We start from the raw sequence: 21,748 nt of genomic DNA, 5'->3' as shown, positions 1-21,748 counted from the left end.
ACTGTTGAAAAGTTACTCTCAATATTGAAAAATTGATAAGAACATATGAGATGTACGCAAGGAGTTAAAGAGGCACTGTTATGAAGGACAATACATTAAGAAAAATCACATTTCCTTCCTTCAAAGCGTGTTATAGAAGGGTTGGTTGATGATATAACTTGAACAAGTGAGTAAACGGTTCTGTGGCCGAACAATTTTAGACTTATTCCAATTTATCACCAGAGAGACTGGCCTGGCTCGAAGTCTCAAATCCCAGTTCCGTCATGTCTTGTTTTGCCATTAAATTCCTGCAAGAATCCAATGAAATGACGTGAAATACTTAAAATAAAGTTGAAACAAATCCACCAATTTGCATAGCATTTGATTAGGAGTCGAAACAAAGCGGTGCAAATTTTCTGAGAATCAATTATTGTTACTCAAAATAATTCAGGTGGCAGTGTAGGAAAAGAAATGAAACATAGTGGAACTGTAACTCAAAGAAGAAGAAGAGAGCCATCATAGACGAGAAAGTAAAGGTCAANCATAGCATTTGATTAGGAGTCGAAACAAAGCGGTGCAAATTTTCTGAGAATCAATTATTGTTACTCAAAATAATTCAGGTGGCAGTGTAGGAAAAGAAATGAAACATAGTGGAACTGTAACTCAAAGAAGAAGAAGAGAGCCATCATAGACGAGAAAGTAAAGGTCAAATTAGCTTGATTCCAATCCAGTTACCTTCTCATTTGCACTTGACAAATGTATCCTAAGTTCAAACCGAAATCATAAAAGAAATTGTCTCCAAACCATTTGCTTAATAAAAGAAATGTATCCCAAGTTCAAACTGAAATCATAAACCGAAATCAATGGGCATAATATTACTTCAACTGGTTCTAAAGCATTTGCAATTTCCTAAATCCGTTTAACTTACCCTGAGGGACTATAAAGCGAGGGAGGGTGTAGAATTGGTTAGAAAAGAAAGGAAAGGTCCATTCCAAGTTTTCAGGGCATATGAAGTTAGTAGGTACTAACCGAGCTAGAGAAAGAAGGGAAAGTTGGCATTTTTAGTTAGGAATTTGGTCAGCTGACGCTCTAGAAACTGCAGGCCTCTGAAAAGCTTGATTTTTGTGTTTATGATGGCCACCCTAATTCCTTTACTAGGGACTATTAGCATAATTTATTTTGAAAAGATAAAAACTTTTAAATACTTGACCATGCACCGCCATGAAGGATGACTAATACGATTATAATAAACAACCCAGGTTCTCGCAAACAAAAAGTTTATGAATCTTAAATAAGAAAGCAAAGCTACTTTTGTTATACAAAAGATGATATAAAAAGTCAAGAATCTTACTTTTCCATACGACATTCAAGGTATTTTTTCGATAAGTGCCTGCATTTTTCGGATTGGTGACCAGAGGTTTTAAGACAATTGAGGTATTCTTTCTTCTCCTGCAATAAAGCTCATGCATCATGAAACAAGAAAAGAACACAAAGATTCCTTGAAAAAATATTCCAAAAAGGAAATACTTGGTCGCAGAGGTGCATATGATCCAAAGGGAAGACTCCTTTCTCTGGGGGTACGGGTCTCAATCCTCTATTCCCTCCAAATGAACCACCTGCAAAGGATCACTAAAGATCTCACGAAATCAAATTAGCTGAAAAAGAAACCATACCATTCTATGTGACGTTCTTTTTAAGTATAAACCGGTTCTCCTCTTTTGCACCACCAAAGCATTCTAAGCTTTTAATTATGACTTTTCTTGGTACAGTCCCTCCCCCGAACACAAATTTAGGTAATATAGAATAATTCAGTTGTTAGGAATCACAAATCTTCACAATGGTACGATATTGTCCACTTTGAGCACTTTTGGTTTCCCCAAAAGGTCTCGTACCAATGGAGATAGTGTTATTTACTTATAAACTCATGATATCCTCAACAAAAGTGTCATTTGATCTTCCTCTTAATTAGCCAATGTGGGACTACTCTTAATAATCCTCAACAAAAGTGTCATTTGATATCCTCAACAAAAGTGTCTACCCATTTTCAGTGTATGAAATGGTTCTCAGGATTCATATATTGTAAAACACAATCCAAACCACATTTTAATTGACAACCTCCATTCTATCCATTAAAACTCAAAGAAGAAAGAATATCGCAAAGATAAGCTAACTAGTGTTTCCGGGTTCACTCGTTCCAAGTAATATGCATATCACTCACAAAGCTAAACGTAATGTGCACGTAAGAATCAATTTTAACCAGCTCTTTGTTCATTTGCAGATCATAAAACTTACAGTAAAATATTGGATGCAAATGATGGCAATCACTGCCTGAGATACAAAGCTATACTAAGAAACAAGAACTAAATCGAAATTATTCAGAGCCCCATTAAGAATGATAGCTACCAGTCATTTATAAGCATCTTAAAAATCTGGTGAACATGTTTAAGAAACTGACAACTCTCTACAGGATTGGTGGTACGCGAAAGAACATGCATCTTCTTTTTCAATGCATTCTCTATAGTCATCAAGTAATTCAAGTCATTCTACATTGAAGAATATGCTCTATTAATAGACATGTAAAAACACCACCATCAACCCACCTAACTTCGAAGTTTCAATGTTCAAAGTTCCACCCATCTGATAGGTAGAACCACACGGGAATTAAAAGGATGCAATAGCAAGCTCCCCATCACACAAATTGCTGAAGAACCATTCATAGGATTCAATCAATTGATAGAAACTCCTTATTTAGAAGTGAAATTCTGCCAATCTTTTCATTTTCCAAACGAGTTTGAGGTCCAAAAAAGGCTAAAACACGAGCTCTTTGAACAATCGGTCACTTACCCGAACCTTATGAATTTAACAGCAAGAATCGAGATCCTACTCCCTCAACCATTCGAATCCTCTCCTCGCAATTAACATAAGTTCAACCAAAAAAGAAAAGAAAAGAAAAAGGAAAACATGCTTATGTTTGTAACCATCGGGATTCGTAGAGTACCTGCACTCATTGTGGAAATTCCTGAAATCTCGATATAGAAATTTTCATTTGAATCATACGGACCGCCAAGTCGCGAACAAGATCGATTGACCGTCGCCGGTGATATGCTAGTGGATCGAGATAAACTACTCTGAAGCCAGCCGGAAAAGAATCAGAGACGAAATTCTGTAGCTGCATGACATGAAAAAGTCCAGGCCAATTCCACAATTTGCGAATTCGGCCCAGATTAATACCTGGGCCAACGCCGGGGATTTGGCAAAGCCCAACTGAAAAAGTCCAGCCCAGTCCCAATTTGCTAATTTGGCCCAGATAAATAACTGGGCCGACACCGGAGCTTTTGCAAGGCCCAACTGAAAAAGTCCAGCCCAATTCCACAATTTGCTAATTCGGCCCATATTAATAACTGGGCCGACATGGGGGATTTTTCAAGGCCCAACCGAAAAAGTCCAGCCAAATTGCACAATTTAATAATTCGGCCCAGATTAATAACAGGGCCAACGCCGAGGATTTGGCAAAGCTCAACCAAAAGTCCAGCCCAATTCAAAAATTGGCTCATTCGGCCCATATTCAAAATTGGGCCGACGCCTGGGATTTTTCAAGGTCCAGCCCAATTCAACAATAGGCTCATTCGGCCCATATTCATAACTGGGCCGACGACGGTAGTAGCAAAGCCGAACCGAAAAAGTCCAGCCCAATTCCAATTTGCTACTTCAGCCCAGATTAATTACTGGGCCGACGTCGGGATTTGGAAAAGCCCAACCGAAAAAGTCCAACCCAATTCCATAATTGGATGATTAGGCCCATATTAATAACTGGCCCGCCGGGTATTGGCAAAGCCCAACCGAAAAAGTCCAGCCCAATTCCACAATTTGCTAATTAAATATTATATTAGTAAATAAATACAATTACAAATTTAAAATACTTGGCACCTGTAAAATAAACAATCCATATATTTTTATTGCCTATGCGGCACTGACACATAAAACAAGGTAAATAAATTGAAAGTTTATGTCAATTTAGTGGATAAGTTTCAAAATTAAATGATTAAATTCTTAACAAATTTTATTAAAATAATTTATTTTTTTTATAAAGTAATTACAATGGTTAATTATCTAAAATTAAACTACTTAATTATAAGAATTTTATTTATATAAAATTTTGATAACATTTTTAGTAACAGCAAACATAGTTATCTAATTTCTAAGTTTATTTTCGAGCCTTCTAAACTATATATATAGAGGTATCAAATCCCAGAACTCAACCCTGGATAGACAGTTTACAGTTTGCCCTGGATTGGAAACTAGTACCGTAGGGGTAGAAGGAATTTTTGGTGGACCGGTGAAATGCATAGAGATCAGAAAGAACACTAACGGCAAAAATACTCTGCTGGGGCCAACACTGACACTGGGAGACGAAAGCTAGGAGAATGAATTGGATTAGATACTCCAGTAGTCCTAGCCATAAAGGATAGATACTAATCACTATGCATATAAGCCCGTATATATATATCACAGCCAAAAGTTGATATTCACTTTCTAATGTGAATTAATTGTAGCAGGATTGAAGGGTTATAGTGAAAGGGAGGTATACTTCATTTAGTATGGAATCAGTTTACATCTGTCAGTTGTAAACAACCGTGGAAGTACATAGAAAAGAATGTACAATTTGATTCTGTAAATCGTATGGAAGTTAATACCTGGCCTAGCAAAAGGGATTTGCTGTCAACATTTTCTATAAACTGTCAACTGGTGTAACCTCTTTGAAGGGGAAAGAAAAGGAATGTCATGTCTCATCTGCAGGCGAAGATCCAAAATCTGCTGGGTTTGGCATGGATTGATTGTTGGCATTATACGCACGAGGATGCTGAATAATCACGATGAACGAATCCTTAGAACCTTCGTTACGAGACAGCGAGGTCGGCTGTGTTGCACAGACAAATTGTCAAAATGTATTGTAGGAGCAACATGTTTACAAACATCAAAGTGGGTATGAGATAACATGACATTACTAGTTCAAAGAACTTACCACGCCAATGTGCCAATTATGAGTGCTAACCTCTCTAAAAGTTGCTGCATCCACTTCCTGTAATCCTTGCGGCATTAGTAAATGCAGAAACCCTTTCTAACTTCTAACTACGAATAAGATCGAGAGGAGCCCGAACCGAACCAAACCAAACAAAAACCTATTCTAGTGTTAAATTTAAAATTGCGTCTAAAGGCTTAATTTAATCCCTTCAACTAGTTATAAGCATACTATACTAACATGTCAACAGAAAATTAGGTGAAAAAAAGGATTTCTGTATTCATTGCATTTATGCTGATTTTCTAAGTCAAACTCAACCTCGGCGTGAATGATTCCAACCTAAACTACTTTCCCAGTAAGGAACAAAATAACTTACAATGCTATAAATAGGAGGCACAATCCTACTATTTTCAGACTTAACAGTTGGCATAACAGAGAAACGGGGAGCCATGTCTTGTGACCTAAAGATCCACCTGCATATAGAGAGGGAAAAAACTAATAACCTTACCTCAATATATCTATCTATCTATCTATCTATATATATATATATATATATATATATATATATATTGTACAAAATATCACCGCATAAAAGTGTGATTATATGCATTTACATACCCAATGTAACTGAAGATGCAGAATTGTGCCCATTCTCGTACTAACAGACGAAGCCAGTAAATTTCAACTGAATCGTCTACGTTCAAGAATATCTGAAAACCAGAAAATTGAGGATTTGATCCATACATAATATATAAAATCGATTGAATGGTAAGTTGCAATATCAAATTCATACCACAATTTCTGCCATGGCAACAATTTGCATGATTCCTTGGAATTTTCTGTATAATACAAATAGAAGCAACGGATTTGGATGAAAAATTACCATCTAAATATGATATGTAGAAAAGGGTCTACACAGAATAAATGCATACTTGAGCATCTTGTATTTTGTGTGAATGGCATCGTGCATTGCTTGAACATCCTCCTCCATAATAAAATTGAGTTGTTCTTGCAATACTAGTATATTTTGATATATGTGGTGGAAGATCACATAATAGGAAATGAAGTAATTGAGCAGAAGTAGGACCTGGAGCAAACAAGAAGCTGGAAGTAAGAACCAAGGGAAGTGAAATTGTGCAGCAGCAATCATTTCTTAAGCATATTATTAATTGCTGAAAGTTGGAGAGGCAGCTTAGTAAACTCACAGAGAAGTAAGGTATGGATGCTCGGTAGCCAACAAGTGTCAAGTAAAAAATACAGCCAATTGAAGCAGTTGTTCGTCGTTCATAAACTGAAAGGTGCTCAGACATGATACAATAACCATGGGAAATAAGTAAAAATGACACAACAGAAGCTGTCTGAAAGAGCACTCCAGTTACATATACCCCAAATGACATCCATAAGGAGCATGTCTGAATGTAAAAGCATGAATACCTGCAATTGTACAATTAATAGGATTTCAGATGGGCCAAGAGAAAATCGAAAAGTGAAGAACAATTACGAAATTTGCAGATAAATCTCATTCCAAATCCGATTGTGTGAAGATTTAATGTCGAAATTGATTACTGACAGTTTTATAATTAACCAAAAACAAAAACGAAACGGAAAAGAGTATCGGAAAATGCATTAAACGTACCAGAAGAGGAAAGATAAAGTTAGTTGCAACGCTTTTAGAAGAGGAACGGAAGCAAGTGACCACTGCAAGTTATTGGTCTGCTCTCGTGCAACAACAATCCAGAAAAAAAGGAAAAGGAAGTCATAATCAATTCAAAATCCACTCCTCGAGCTACAAAAACGACGATGATTGAAAAATCAGAAGTAAACGCTAAATACACAATTCTCAAATAGCAATTAAAGAACTTATCCGTCAATTTTTAAGGCGACAATTCCTAATCTCTGTATCAAAACTAGGCCAACGACTAACTCGGAAATAAAGTACAGAATCAAAACAGAGACAAGTTAGAAAACTGAATAATCTAACGAATTAATCAGTACGATCCTCTCGGAAATTAAATAGTGGATACTGCATAGAGATCGAACTAAAACCTCCAAAGTCCGTAGGTCCGTTGAAAACAGACGTACTCTTCTAGTATGTCAGGGGAAGAGAGATATGAAATTACGTATAATTTAATCGAATCGAAATGGTCAAAGTAGGCTCCATCGATGCAGAAATTGAACATTCACAGTGTTCACTTCAAGAATCAACAAACAACTAAACGATTCATCAAAATCAACCAAATCAGCTCTGAATCTAAACGAATTTCAAACCTCAGAAAGCTGCTTCAAGCACGCCGTTCCACAGAATCAAAGATGAACAAACAACAGTGAAGAAGAATGAAAGTATTCGAACCTGAAAGTGACGATTCTTGTAGGTGTTAACAGTCCAGGAGCAGGCGCAGAGGAGCCAGATGAAGGAGAAGGCCAAGTAGAGAGAAGGAAGAGGGCGATACGACTCGTCGATTCCGATGGGATCCGACTCGACGACACTGTCGGACACGTTCATTGTAACGACCCAGAAGAAATTTCAAATAAAGATAGTAATGCTCTTTTTTCGGTCGTGGATAGAAGTGGGCATTTTTGCGTTTTATATGCACCCATTCCAATAAATACTCGTTTCTGCATGCTTCTGATTACGTGGAATTTCATAAATAAATAAATATAAAATAATTATTAATTATCTATTCAAATAATTATTTTAATTTAATATTATATATATATATATATAATAAAAATAAAAATAAAAATCTCTGCATGGAACATGATCCCGTGAATTCCTACAAAAATAATAATAATAATAATAATAATAATAATAAATAAAATAATAATAATAAGTAGAGAATTTCACTAATTTATTCTCGGATAATAAAGTAATTTTTGAGGCGTTTGAAAAAATTTTAAAATAAAATTAATAATTAATTCTGAATTATTATGATTTTAAATTATTCCAAAATAATTTTTATTTTGTATAGCAACAATTTTGGCCTCAAAATCTTTATTTTTTTTTAAATATTAAAATGTTTATATATATATATATAATTGAAAAATGAGGTAGAATATGCCAAAATTAGGATTAATTAAATAATAAACACAAAATAATTAATTAATATAAAAATGATAATTTGAGATGACACACAGAAAATGTGGGTTGGTGGCATGATGTCGTATTAACTAATTCACCAAAATTTTCGGAACATCAACTCCATCACCTAAAGATTGTTATCACCTTATTTTGTTTTTCATTTCAAAAATTAAAATAAAAAAAAACCATAAATTAATTTAATTTATTCCATATTCAACAATTAAATATTTTTCACCCAACATGATTAATTACTCAAAAAAAATATTTTTTTAAAAAAAATTATAAATTAATTCAAGTAATGTTAAATTAAATAGTAATCTTAAAATTAGGGGGTTTTTATATGAACCAGTAACCCGATCAACTTAGACTACCCAACCCAAACTATAAAGACGGGTTAGGTTATATTTTTTTCGATTTGGGTTGAGTTGAATTTTTTGGAAATTGAAAATTTTGATTCAGTTTTGGGTTGACATTTTTTTGGTCGGGTCAACCTGACTAACTCGAAAGTAGGGTTATAACCCAATTCTACTCGACTTAAAAAAAAAAACTAAGAATATTTAAAGTTTATAAAATTTTAATTATTAATATATTAGAAAAATATGATTTTTTTAAAATAATAAAAGAAAAAATAAAAATGATCTACATAGGACGTGCAGACCATGTTCCAGCTTTTGGTCGGAAAATATTTGGAACCTAAGGATTTGAAAAGACCCACAAATAATAATTATATATGAATAAAAATTAATAAACTTCTGTATTTTTTTATTATTTATTTATTTTTATTTATATTATGAGGGAAAAAAAAAAGTAAAGATTATGGAAAAGAAAATTAATTTGAAGGTTGATATATATAAATGTAATATTAGGTGAACGAACAGGTTCTAATGGGTTAGAATGCTTTGTTAAGCAGTTATGGTGTGATTGGTAGAGTAGGATACCAATTTCAAAATTCCTTTAATTATTATTCAAAGAGTCAAATGTTTTTTTATTTTAAAAAATATTGGCTTTGGATTCTTCTTTGGTTGACTTTTCGATGCTAATAATTAGTTAGGTGGGTTCATCCACGTATAATTTTGTCATCGCAAATTTCGAGACATTATCGTCTCTCTTAGTCTGCTTGATTACGCTTATCGAGAATTATCCATGAGTCGTCTTTATTGTCAGACACCTCAAAGGTACTATCGAAGGCATGAATTATCTCATCTGACACTGTCCTCGAAAAATCTATTTTTAAAGGAAGATGTTCAAGACCCTTGTCTTGCAATAGTCGCTCACCCTATGACACATTATGTCATAGGGTAACTCACTTAGGTAATATAGTCTAAGGGTGGTGGCTCGTCTTGCAATGGTCGCCCACTCTACTTACTTAGGTAATATGGCCCAAAGGTGATGGAGAGCTGACACTATGTCTCTCCCTATAGTATATTTTGATTGAAACATATTTGATATGGTTGAAAGTAGCATGATTTTGACGAACTTTCATGCAGTCTCATCATCTGTTGGGTGTTCAATTAACATTTAATTTGGCAAACTTTTATCTTTCGTAGGGACAGACTTAACTTCAAAGGCGCATGTCGAACCTCATATTGAAATCCGACTTTTGGATGGTGTGGAAATAACTTGTGAAAAAAGTTAAGAACAAAAGCAAATTTCAATGGATTTTGAGTACAGTAGCATTTAAGCCATTCAATTTTTAATCTTCGAGAGGAAATGATTAGAAAATATATTAAACGAGAAACGACACACGATGAAAGCCATAATAACAACAAAAAGATTCAACAAACCAAGCAACAATTAGGTTCAAAGAGGATCAGAACAGCAACAATCCAACAACGGCAGCCATGGGGAAGATGATCACGGCCAGGTTAATGATCTGAACAGAAACTCCAGCATTGTTGGACGACGGCGAAGGAGCATCATCACCATAAGCTTCAGGCGAAGGGCCGATGAGATCATGCAGCGGCGGCGACAAGACTTGAACGAGGAGGCGTTGGCCATTTTTACAGTGATCCGGAAAGCCACTGATGAAGTAAAAGGCGCCTGCCCTGTCCAGCTTTACAACGCCTTTCCCGTTGTCGAAACTCAGTATTGGATCACTTGAATTGCAGTGATAATAATCCCATTTTTCAACCATCACAACCGAATCATTGTTGTATTCAAAAGCTACATTGGCGGCAAAAAAAACAATTGATTTTCTTATTTAAAATCTTCCAAATTAAAGAAATTGATGATATTAATACAATGACCGACTTACATAGAGAATCTCCGATTTGAAATCGGTTAATGGAGGCCCAATAACTGTAGAATTCAGAGTTGTTCGGCTTGGGAAGTTGCCAACCCATCTCGTCGCCGACTTTGAACTCAAAAGCGGCGGCGGAGACGGCGGCGGCCGCCATTATTGCAGTGGAAAGGATCATCATATAGTTAAGAACAGATAGTGGCGGTAAGCTTGTTGTCTTCATTCCGATGGAAGGGGCTTAGAAATTGGGTGTTTTGTTTGAAATAAGTAGATGGGGAGGGTTAATTTATTTAGGCTTGGGAAGAGAGTGGGCGGTGGTTTAAACTTTAAACGGTGAACGTGGGCGGTTATTTTGGTGAAAAATCAGGTCGTTTCGGACTTGGGAGGCTTTTGGGTTGGGCCTCGGCCCATGGAACAACACAATCAGGGCCCAGAAAGTCATTAGGCCCATTGTTCAGCCTCCATTCTTGTAAAGTTTTTTGCGACATAAATGGTGAAAAAAATCTGTGTAAACACTGTTAACTCCGAAACTACAGATTCCAAATGGGATAGAATTGAAAAGGAACTAAAACAATACTCATCTTCTTCTGCTCGCGAACTGATCGACCAGATTTACCCGTCGATATCGTCCAATTCATCGCCGGGAATGACCGGGAAGAACCGGTCTTTGGAAGGCGAGTATTTGTGCCGTCTTCCATCTCAGGCAATGGACTTTTCACTGTCACTATTAGAAATTTGTGAACTCGTGATAGAAATGGTTTTTGGGATTCATGTTTATGAGGTATTGCTGATGCCTACCGCTATTTTCTTTTGGTTCTTCTTCATCTTCTCCACCTCCTGAAGCTTGGTTCGTTTGGCGATTCGAAGGTCGATGATGCTTGGAGGCGGTGGTTTGATCGAGCCGTGCAACTCGACCAAATGGAGGAATTCATTTTTTGTTAAACTTTTCTTTTGAATAAGATCATCAATCACCACATCCATGAGCTTCCTGTTCTGTTGCAAAATCTATAAAATACAAGAAACAAGGAGATTAAAATGTCGCATTATAAGTATGAAGAAATTTTGTATGATTGTTCGTTTGAACTTCCTAGAAAAATTATGGTACCTCTTTTGCACGCTCATAACAAACGTGTAAAATCCGCAAAGCTTCCAAATCAATATCCTGTCAATTCAAGATCCGTCACAGCAAGCTAGACAATGGCAAGGATAACTCAAAAATTCATTCCCGGCGTTTGCCAACCTAGTTTACTTCCAGATGTAAAATGAACCAAGATGCAAACTCTTACTCGTCTGAAAAGGAGAATGGTGAGCCAAATAGGAGCGGAGCAAAAACGGAAGGAGAGGGCACATGGCTCCATTTTTTAAATATAAAAAGGTAAGAAAGGTAAGATTTTAAAGTTCTCTCTCACCAGTCTTCTAAAGTTTCAGAAACTGAAAGATTTGATAAAAAAGAAAAACAAAAGAAAGTTACTATAACCGCTCAAACCCATTGATAACAAAATATTGTCGTCCTTGGGCTTTTTCCTTTCAGGCTTTTCCTCAAGGTTTTTTAAAATGTGTCGGCTAGAGAAAGGTTTCCACACCCTTATAAAGAATGTTTCGTTCTCTTTCCCAACCGATGTGGGACGAGTCCACCCCCGTTGGAGCCCAGCGTCCTTGTTGGCACTCGTTCTCCTCTCTAATTAATGTGGGATCTCACACTTACCCGGTAAAAAAATTAATAAAAAAAACTAGACCCTACCCCTCAGGCCAAAGATGGCGAGAATTTTCAGAAAGTGTAGAATTGGTTAGAAAAGAAAGGAAAGGTCCATTCCAAGTTTTCAGGGCATATGAAGTTAGTAGGTACTAACCGAGCTAGAGAAAGAAGGGAAAGTTGGCATTTTTAGTTAGGAATTTGGTCAGCTGACGCTCTAGAAACTGCAGGCCTCTGAAAAGCTTGATTTTTGTGTTTATGATGGCCACCCTAATTCCTTTACTAGGGACTATTAGCATAATTTATTTTGAAAAGATAAAAACTTTTAAATACTTGACCATGCACCGCCATGAAGGATGACTAATACGATTATAATAAACAACCCAGGTTCTCGCAAACAAAAAGTTTATGAATCTTAAATAAGAAAGCAAAGCTACTTTTGTTATACAAAAGATGATATAAAAAGTCAAGAATCTTACTTTTCCATACGACATTCAAGGTATTTTTTCGATAAGTGCCTGCATTTTTCGGATTGGTGACCAGAGGTTTTAAGACAATTGAGGTATTCTTTCTTCTCCTGCAATAAAGCTCATGCATCATGAAACAAGAAAAGAACACAAAGATTCCTTGAAAAAATATTCCAAAAAGGAAATACTTGGTCGCAGAGGTGCATATGATCCAAAGGGAAGACTCCTTTCTCTGGGGGTACGGGTCTCAATCCTCTATTCCCTCCAAATGAACCACCTGCAAAGGATCACTAAAGATCTCACGAAATCAAATTAGCTGAAAAAGAAACCATACCATTCTATGTGACGTTCTTTTTAAGTATAAACCGGTTCTCCTCTTTTGCACCACCAAAGCATTCTAAGCTTTTAATTATGACTTTTCTTGGTACAGTCCCTCCCCCGAACACAAATTTAGGTAATATAGAATAATTCAGTTGTTAGGAATCACAAATCTTCACAATGGTACGATATTGTCCACTTTGAGCACTTTTGGTTTCCCCAAAAGGTCTCGTACCAATGGAGATAGTGTTATTTACTTATAAACTCATGATATCCTCAACAAAAGTGTCATTTGATCTTCCTCTTAATTAGCCAATGTGGGACTACTCTTAATAATCCTCAACAAAAGTGTCATTTGATATCCTCAACAAAAGTGTCTACCCATTTTCAGTGTATGAAATGGTTCTCAGGATTCATATATTGTAAAACACAATCCAAACCACATTTTAATTGACAACCTCCATTCTATCCATTAAAACTCAAAGAAGAAAGAATATCGCAAAGATAAGCTAACTAGTGTTTCCGGGTTCACTCGTTCCAAGTAATATGCATATCACTCACAAAGCTAAACGTAATGTGCACGTAAGAATCAATTTTAACCAGCTCTTTGTTCATTTGCAGATCATAAAACTTACAGTAAAATATTGGATGCAAATGATGGCAATCACTGCCTGAGATACAAAGCTATACTAAGAAACAAGAACTAAATCGAAATTATTCAGAGCCCCATTAAGAATGATAGCTACCAGTCATTTATAAGCATCTTAAAAATCTGGTGAACATGTTTAAGAAACTGACAACTCTCTACAGGATTGGTGGTACGCGAAAGAACATGCATCTTCTTTTTCAATGCATTCTCTATAGTCATCAAGTAATTCAAGTCATTCTACATTGAAGAATATGCTCTATTAATAGACATGTAAAAACACCACCATCAACCCACCTAACTTCGAAGTTTCAATGTTCAAAGTTCCACCCATCTGATAGGGAATTAAAAGGATGCAATAGCAAGCTCCCCATCACACAAATTGCTGAAGAACCATTCATAGGATTCAATCAATTGATAGAAACTCCTTATTTAGAAGTGAAATTCTGCCAATCTTTTCATTTTCCAAACGAGTTTGAGGTCCAAAAAAGGCTAAAACACGAGCTCTTTGAACAATCGGTCACTTACCCGAACCTTATGAATTTAACAGCAAGAATCGAGATCCTACTCCCTCAACCATTCGAATCCTCTCCTCGCAATTAACATAAGTTCAACCAAAAAAGAAAAGAAAAGAAAAAGGAAAACATGCTTATGTTTGTAACCATCGGGATTCGTAGAGTACCTGCACTCATTGTGGAAATTCCTGAAATCTCGATATAGAAATTTTCATTTGAATCATACGGACCGCCAAGTCGCGAACAAGATCGATTGACCGTCGCCGGTGATATGCTAGTGGATCGAGATAAACTACTCTGAAGCCAGCCGGAAAAGAATCAGAGACGAAATTCTGTAGCTGCATGACATGAAAAAGTCCAGGCCAATTCCACAATTTGCGAATTCGGCCCAGATTAATACCTGGGCCAACGCCGGGGATTTGGCAAAGCCCAACTGAAAAAGTCCAGCCCAGTCCCAATTTGCTAATTTGGCCCAGATAAATAACTGGGCCGACACCGGAGCTTTTGCAAGGCCCAACTGAAAAAGTCCAGCCCAATTCCACAATTTGCTAATTCGGCCCATATTAATAACTGGGCCGACATGGGGGATTTTTCAAGGCCCAACCGAAAAAGTCCAGCCAAATTGCACAATTTAATAATTCGGCCCAGATTAATAACAGGGCCAACGCCGAGGATTTGGCAAAGCTCAACCAAAAGTCCAGCCCAATTCAAAAATTGGCTCATTCGGCCCATATTCAAAATTGGGCCGACGCCTGGGATTTTTCAAGGTCCAGCCCAATTCAACAATAGGCTCATTCGGCCCATATTCATAACTGGGCCGACGACGGTAGTAGCAAAGCCGAACCGAAAAAGTCCAGCCCAATTCCAATTTGCTACTTCAGCCCAGATTAATTACTGGGCCGACGTCGGGATTTGGAAAAGCCCAACCGAAAAAGTCCAACCCAATTCCATAATTGGATGATTAGGCCCATATTAATAACTGGCCCGCCGGGTATTGGCAAAGCCCAACCGAAAAAGTCCAGCCCAATTCCACAATTTGCTAATTAAATATTATATTAGTAAATAAATACAATTACAAATTTAAAATACTTGGCACCTGTAAAATAAACAATCCATATATTTTTATTGCCTATGCGGCACTGACACATAAAACAAGGTAAATAAATTGAAAGTTTATGTCAATTTAGTGGATAAGTTTCAAAATTAAATGATTAAATTCTTAACAAATTTTATTAAAATAATTTATTTTTTTTATAAAGTAATTACAATGGTTAATTATCTAAAATTAAACTACTTAATTATAAGAATTTTATTTATATAAAATTTTGATAACATTTTTAGTAACAGCAAACATAGTTATCTAATTTCTAAGTTTATTTTCGAGCCTTCTAAACTATATATATAGAGGTATCAAATCCCAGAACTCAACCCTGGATAGACAGTTTACAGTTTGCCCTGGATTGGAAACTAGTACCGTAGGGGTAGAAGGAATTTTTGGTGGACCGGTGAAATGCATAGAGATCAGAAAGAACACTAACGGCAAAAATACTCTGCTGGGGCCAACACTGACACTGGGAGACGAAAGCTAGGAGAATGAATTGGATTAGATACTCCAGTAGTCCTAGCCATAAAGGATAGATACTAATCACTATGCATATAAGCCCGTATATATATATCACAGCCAAAAGTTGATATTCACTTTCTAATGTGAATTAATTGTAGCAGGATTGAAGGGTTATAGTGAAAGGGAGGTATACTTCATTTAGTATGGAATCAGTTTACATCTGTCAGTTGTAAACAACCGTGGAAGTACATAGAAAAGAATGTACAATTTGATTCTGTAAATCGTATGGAAGTTAATACCTGGCCTAGCAAAAGGGATTTGCTGTCAACATTTTCTATAAACTGTCAACTGGTGTAACCTCTTTGAAGGGGAAAGAAAAGGAATGTCATGTCTCATCTGCAGGCGAAGATCCAAAATCTGCTGGGTTTGGCATGGATTGATTGTTGGCATTATACGCACGAGGATGCTGAATAATCACGATGAACGAATCCTTAGAACCTTCGTTACGAGACAGCGAGGTCGGCTGTGTTGCACAGACAAATTGTCAAAATGTATTGTAGGAGCAACATGTTTACAAACATCAAAGTGGGTATGAGATAACATGACATTACTAGTTCAAAGAACTTACCACGCCAATGTGCCAATTATGAGTGCTAACCTCTCTAAAAGTTGCTGCATCCACTTCCTGTAATCCTTGCGGCATTAGTAAATGCAGAAACCCTTTCTAACTTCTAACTACGAATAAGATCGAGAGGAGCCCGAACCGAACCAAACCAAACAAAAACCTATTCTAGTGTTAAATTTAAAATTGCGTCTAAAGGCTTAATTTAATCCCTTCAACTAGTTATAAGCATACTATACTAACATGTCAACAGAAAATTAGGTGAAAAAAAGGATTTCTGTATTCATTGCATTTATGCTGATTTTCTAAGTCAAACTCAACCTCGGCGTGAATGATTCCAACCTAAACTACTTTCCCAGTAAGGAACAAAATAACTTACAATGCTATAAATAGGAGGCACAATCCTACTATTTTCAGACTTAACAGTTGGCATAACAGAGAAACGGGGAGCCATGTCTTGTGACCTAAAGATCCACCTGCATATAGAGAGGGAAAAAACTAATAACCTTACCTCAATATATCTATCTATCTATCTATCTATATATATATATATATATATATATATATATATATTGTACAAAATATCACCGCATAAAAGTGTGATTATATGCATTTACATACCCAATGTAACTGAAGATGCAGAATTGTGCCCATTCTCGTACTAACAGACGAAGCCAGTAAATTTCAACTGAATCGTCTACGTTCAAGAATATCTGAAAACCAGAAAATTGAGGATTTGATCCATACATAATATATAAAATCGATTGAATGGTAAGTTGCAATATCAAATTCATACCACAATTTCTGCCATGGCAACAATTTGCATGATTCCTTGGAATTTTCTGTATAATACAAATAGAAGCAACGGATTTGGATGAAAAATTACCATCTAAATATGATATGTAGAAAAGGGTCTACACAGAATAAATGCATACTTGAGCATCTTGTATTTTGTGTGAATGGCATCGTGCATTGCTTGAACATCCTCCTCCATAATAAAATTGAGTTGTTCTTGCAATACTAGTATATTTTGATATATGTGGTGGAAGATCACATAATAGGAAATGAAGTAATTGAGCAGAAGTAGGACCTGGAGCAAACAAGAAGCTGGAAGTAAGAACCAAGGGAAGTGAAATTGTGCAGCAGCAATCATTTCTTAAGCATATTATTAATTGCTGAAAGTTGGAGAGGCAGCTTAGTAAACTCACAGAGAAGTAAGGTATGGATGCTCGGTAGCCAACAAGTGTCAAGTAAAAAATACAGCCAATTGAAGCAGTTGTTCGTCGTTCATAAACTGAAAGGTGCTCAGACATGATACAATAACCATGGGAAATAAGTAAAAATGACACAACAGAAGCTGTCTGAAAGAGCACTCCAGTTACATATACCCCAAATGACATCCATAAGGAGCATGTCTGAATGTAAAAGCATGAATACCTGCAATTGTACAATTAATAGGATTTCAGATGGGCCAAGAGAAAATCGAAAAGTGAAGAACAATTACGAAATTTGCAGATAAATCTCATTCCAAATCCGATTGTGTGAAGATTTAATGTCGAAATTGATTACTGACAGTTTTATAATTAACCAAAAACAAAAACGAAACGGAAAAGAGTATCGGAAAATGCATTAAACGTACCAGAAGAGGAAAGATAAAGTTAGTTGCAACGCTTTTAGAAGAGGAACGGAAGCAAGTGACCACTGCAAGTTATTGGTCTGCTCTCGTGCAACAACAATCCAGAAAAAAAGGAAAAGGAAGTCATAATCAATTCAAAATCCACTCCTCGAGCTACAAAAACGACGATGATTGAAAAATCAGAAGTAAACGCTAAATACACAATTCTCAAATAGCAATTAAAGAACTTATCCGTCAATTTTTAAGGCGACAATTCCTAATCTCTGTATCAAAACTAGGCCAACGACTAACTCGGAAATAAAGTACAGAATCAAAACAGAGACAAGTTAGAAAACTGAATAATCTAACGAATTAATCAGTACGATCCTCTCGGAAATTAAATAGTGGATACTGCATAGAGATCGAACTAAAACCTCCAAAGTCCGTAGGTCCGTTGAAAACAGACGTACTCTTCTAGTATGTCAGGGGAAGAGAGATATGAAATTACGTATAATTTAATCGAATCGAAATGGTCAAAGTAGGCTCCATCGATGCAGAAATTGAACATTCACAGTGTTCACTTCAAGAATCAACAAACAACTAAACGATTCATCAAAATCAACCAAATCAGCTCTGAATCTAAACGAATTTCAAACCTCAGAAAGCTGCTTCAAGCACGCCGTTCCACAGAATCAAAGATGAACAAACAACAGTGAAGAAGAATGAAAGTATTCGAACCTGAAAGTGACGATTCTTGTAGGTGTTAACAGTCCAGGAGCAGGCGCAGAGGAGCCAGATGAAGGAGAAGGCCAAGTAGAGAGAAGGAAGAGGGCGATACGACTCGTCGATTCCGATGGGATCCGACTCGACGACACTGTCGGACACGTTCATTGTAACGACCCAGAAGAAATTTCAAATAAAGATAGTAATGCTCTTTTTTCGGTCGTGGATAGAAGTGGGCATTTTTGCGTTTTATATGCACCCATTCCAATAAATACTCGTTTCTGCATGCTTCTGATTACGTGGAATTTCATAAATAAATAAATATAAAATAATTATTAATTATCTATTCAAATAATTATTTTAATTTAATATTATATATATATATATATAATAAAAATAAAAATAAAAATCTCTGCATGGAACATGATCCCGTGAATTCCTACAAAAATAATAATAATAATAATAATAATAATAATAAATAAAATAATAATAATAAGTAGAGAATTTCACTAATTTATTCTCGGATAATAAAGTAATTTTTGAGGCGTTTGAAAAAATTTTAAAATAAAATTAATAATTAATTCTGAATTATTATGATTTTAAATTATTCCAAAATAATTTTTATTTTGTATAGCAACAATTTTGGCCTCAAAATCTTTATTTTTTTTTAAATATTAAAATGTTTATATATATATATATAATTGAAAAATGAGGTAGAATATGCCAAAATTAGGATTAATTAAATAATAAACACAAAATAATTAATTAATATAAAAATGATAATTTGAGATGACACACAGAAAATGTGGGTTGGTGGCATGATGTCGTATTAACTAATTCACCAAAATTTTCGGAACATCAACTCCATCACCTAAAGATTGTTATCACCTTATTTTGTTTTTCATTTCAAAAATTAAAATAAAAAAAAACCATAAATTAATTTAATTTATTCCATATTCAACAATTAAATATTTTTCACCCAACATGATTAATTACTCAAAAAAAATATTTTTTTAAAAAAAATTATAAATTAATTCAAGTAATGTTAAATTAAATAGTAATCTTAAAATTAGGGGGTTTTTATATGAACCAGTAACCCGATCAACTTAGACTACCCAACCCAAACTATAAAGACGGGTTAGGTTATATTTTTTTCGATTTGGGTTGAGTTGAATTTTTTGGAAATTGAAAATTTTGATTCAGTTTTGGGTTGACATTTTTTTGGTCGGGTCAACCTGACTAACTCGAAAGTAGGGTTATAACCCAATTCTACTCGACTTAAAAAAAAAAACTAAGAATATTTAAAGTTTATAAAATTTTAATTATTAATATATTAGAAAAATATGATTTTTTTAAAATAATAAAAGAAAAAATAAAAATGATCTACATAGGACGTGCAGACCATGTTCCAGCTTTTGGTCGGAAAATATTTGGAACCTAAGGATTTGGAAAGACCCACAAATAATAATTATATATGAATAAAAATTAATAAACTTCTGTATTTTTTTTATTATTTATTTATTTTTATTTATATTATATGAGGGAAAAAAAAGTAAAGATTATGGAAAAGAAAATTAATTTGAAGGTTGATATATAAATGTAATATTAGGTGAACGAACAGGTTCTAATGGGTTAGAATGCTTTGTTAAGCAGTTATGGTGTGATTGGTAGAGTAGGATACCAATTTCAAAATTCCTTTAATTATTATTCAAAGAGTCAAAAGTTTTTTTTTTTAAAAAAAAATTGGCTTTGGATTCTTCTTTGGTTGACTTTTGGATGCTAATAATTAGTTAGGTGGGTTCATCCACGTATAATTTTGTCATTGCAAATTTCGAGACATTATCGTCCCTCTTAGTTTGCTTGATTACGCTTATCGAGAATTACCCATGAGTCGTCTTTATCGTCAGACACCTCAAATATCCATTTTTAAAGGAAGACGTTCAAGATGCTTGTTTTGCAATCGTCGCTCACTCTATGACACATTATGTCATAGGGTAACTCACTTAGCTAATATAGTCTAAGGGTGGTGGTTCGTCTTGTAATGGTCGCCCACTCTACGACACATATTGTCATAGGGTAATTCATTTAGGTAATATGGCCCAAAGGTGGTAGAGAGCTAACACCATGTCTACTCCTATAGCATATTTTGAAGCATATTTGATAGAGTTGAAAGTAGCATGATTTTGACTAACTGTCATGCAACCTCGTCTGTTGGGTGTTCAATTGACATTTAATAAAGCAATCAAACGCACATGTCAAACCTCATGCCAAAACTTAGACTTTTGGTACGGTAGCATTTAAGTCATTCAATTTTTAATCTTCGAGAGTGAATCATTTTAATCTTCGAGAGGAAATGATTAGAAAATATATTAAACCACGATGAAAGACATAGTAACAACAAAAAGATTCAACAAACCAAGCAACAATTAGGTTCAAAGAGGATCAGAACAGCAACAATCCAACAACGGCAGCCATGGGGAAGATGATCACGGCCAGGTTAATGATCTGAACAGAAACTCCAGCATTGTTGGACGACGGCGAAGGAGCATCATCACCATAAGCTTCAGGCGAAGGGCCGATGAGATCATGCAGCGGCGGCGACAAGACTTGAACGAGGAGGCGTTGGCCATTTTTACAGTGATCCGGAAAGCCACTGATGAAGTAAAAGGCGCCTGCCCTGTCCAGCTTTACAACGCCTTTCCCGTTGTCGAAACTCAGTATTGGATCACTTGAATTGCAGTGATAATAATCCCATTTTTCAACCATCACAACCGAATCATTGTTGTATTCAAAAGCTACATTGGCGGCAAAAAAAACAATTGATTTTCTTATTTAAAATCTTCCAAATTAAAGAAATTGATGATATTAATACAATGACCGACTTACATAGAGAATCTCCGATTTGAAATCGGTTAATGGAGGCCCAATAACTGTAGAATTCAGAGTTGTTCGGCTTGGGAAGTTGCCAACCCATCTCGTCGCCGACTTTGAACTCAAAAGCGGCGGCGGAGACGGCGGCGGCCGCCATTATTGCAGTGGAAAGGATCATCATATAGTTAAGAACAGATAGTGGCGGTAAGCTTGTTGTCTTCATTCCGATGGAAGGGGCTTAGAAATTGGGTGTTTTGTTTGAAATAAGTAGATGGGGAGGGTTAATTTATTTAGGCTTGGGAAGAGAGTGGGCGGTGGTTTAAACTTTAAACGGTGAACGTGGGCGGTTATTTTGGTGAAAAATCAGGTCGTTTCGGACTTGGGAGGCTTTTGGGTT

At 35.6% G+C, this 21,748-nt stretch overlaps 5 protein-coding genes and 1 long non-coding RNA gene across 7 annotated transcripts; all 6 read right to left on the bottom strand.

The window, feature by feature from the left end:
* Nucleotides 1-2: 2 nt before the first annotated feature.
* Nucleotides 3-3,154, bottom strand: LOC111807682 (cytochrome c oxidase assembly protein COX19-like). Its single transcript, XM_023693508.1, has 4 exons — nucleotides 2,978-3,154; nucleotides 1,507-1,595; nucleotides 1,331-1,428; nucleotides 3-287 (listed from the first exon to the last, which is right to left on the bottom strand). Exons 1-4 carry the CDS (start codon nucleotides 2,985-2,987, stop codon nucleotides 203-205), a joined length of 282 nt encoding a protein of 93 aa, XP_023549276.1. The 5' UTR covers nucleotides 2,988-3,154; the 3' UTR covers nucleotides 3-202.
* Nucleotides 3,155-4,545: 1,391 nt separating this feature from the next.
* LOC111807680 lies at nucleotides 4,546-7,561 on the bottom strand. The gene is made up of 9 exons (XM_023693505.1): nucleotides 7,350-7,561; nucleotides 6,636-6,712; nucleotides 6,205-6,433; nucleotides 5,932-6,086; nucleotides 5,793-5,838; nucleotides 5,618-5,709; nucleotides 5,376-5,472; nucleotides 5,003-5,059; nucleotides 4,546-4,897 (listed from the first exon to the last, which is right to left on the bottom strand). Exons 1-9 carry the CDS (start codon nucleotides 7,500-7,502, stop codon nucleotides 4,760-4,762), a joined length of 1,044 nt encoding a protein of 347 aa, XP_023549273.1. The 5' UTR covers nucleotides 7,503-7,561; the 3' UTR covers nucleotides 4,546-4,759.
* Nucleotides 7,562-9,837: 2,276 nt separating this feature from the next.
* On the bottom strand, nucleotides 9,838-11,711 carry LOC111807681 (mavicyanin-like). Of its 2 annotated transcripts, XM_023693507.1 has the most exons (4): nucleotides 11,423-11,711; nucleotides 11,116-11,322; nucleotides 10,333-11,041; nucleotides 9,838-10,241 (listed from the first exon to the last, which is right to left on the bottom strand). In XM_023693507.1, the coding sequence occupies exons 3-4, from the start codon at nucleotides 10,538-10,540 to the stop codon at nucleotides 9,889-9,891; spliced, it is 561 nt and encodes a 186-aa protein (XP_023549275.1). In that variant the 5' UTR covers nucleotides 10,541-11,041; nucleotides 11,116-11,322; nucleotides 11,423-11,711; the 3' UTR covers nucleotides 9,838-9,888. The 2 variants fall into 2 exon arrangements, with proteins under 2 accessions (XP_023549275.1, XP_023549274.1); XM_023693506.1 differs by having other exon boundaries at nucleotides 10,333-11,322; nucleotides 11,423-11,708.
* A 795-nt stretch (nucleotides 11,712-12,506) lies between these two features.
* On the bottom strand, nucleotides 12,507-14,309 carry LOC111807684. Its single transcript, XR_002816975.1, has 3 exons — nucleotides 14,124-14,309; nucleotides 12,666-12,767; nucleotides 12,507-12,587 (listed from the first exon to the last, which is right to left on the bottom strand). It is a non-coding gene; the product is annotated as an uncharacterized LOC111807684 (long non-coding RNA).
* Nucleotides 14,310-15,691: 1,382 nt separating this feature from the next.
* Nucleotides 15,692-18,707, bottom strand: LOC111807407. Its single transcript, XM_023693120.1, has 9 exons — nucleotides 18,496-18,707; nucleotides 17,782-17,858; nucleotides 17,351-17,579; nucleotides 17,078-17,232; nucleotides 16,939-16,984; nucleotides 16,764-16,855; nucleotides 16,522-16,618; nucleotides 16,149-16,205; nucleotides 15,692-16,043 (listed from the first exon to the last, which is right to left on the bottom strand). Exons 1-9 carry the CDS (start codon nucleotides 18,646-18,648, stop codon nucleotides 15,906-15,908), a joined length of 1,044 nt encoding a protein of 347 aa, XP_023548888.1. The 5' UTR covers nucleotides 18,649-18,707; the 3' UTR covers nucleotides 15,692-15,905.
* Nucleotides 18,708-20,828: 2,121 nt separating this feature from the next.
* On the bottom strand, nucleotides 20,829-21,667 carry LOC111806936 (mavicyanin-like). Its single transcript, XM_023692477.1, has 2 exons — nucleotides 21,367-21,667; nucleotides 20,829-21,275 (listed from the first exon to the last, which is right to left on the bottom strand). The coding sequence occupies exons 1-2, from the start codon at nucleotides 21,572-21,574 to the stop codon at nucleotides 20,923-20,925; spliced, it is 561 nt and encodes a 186-aa protein (XP_023548245.1). The 5' UTR covers nucleotides 21,575-21,667; the 3' UTR covers nucleotides 20,829-20,922.
* Between the last annotated feature and the right edge of the window lie 81 nt (nucleotides 21,668-21,748).

This window comes from Cucurbita pepo, chromosome LG12, assembly GCF_002806865.2.
Source record: "Cucurbita pepo subsp. pepo cultivar mu-cu-16 chromosome LG12, ASM280686v2, whole genome shotgun sequence".
NCBI lineage: Eukaryota > Viridiplantae > Streptophyta > Magnoliopsida > Cucurbitales > Cucurbitaceae > Cucurbita > Cucurbita pepo.
The sequence above is the reverse complement of the archived record's forward strand: the minus strand, read 5'-3'. Positions and strand labels throughout refer to the sequence as shown.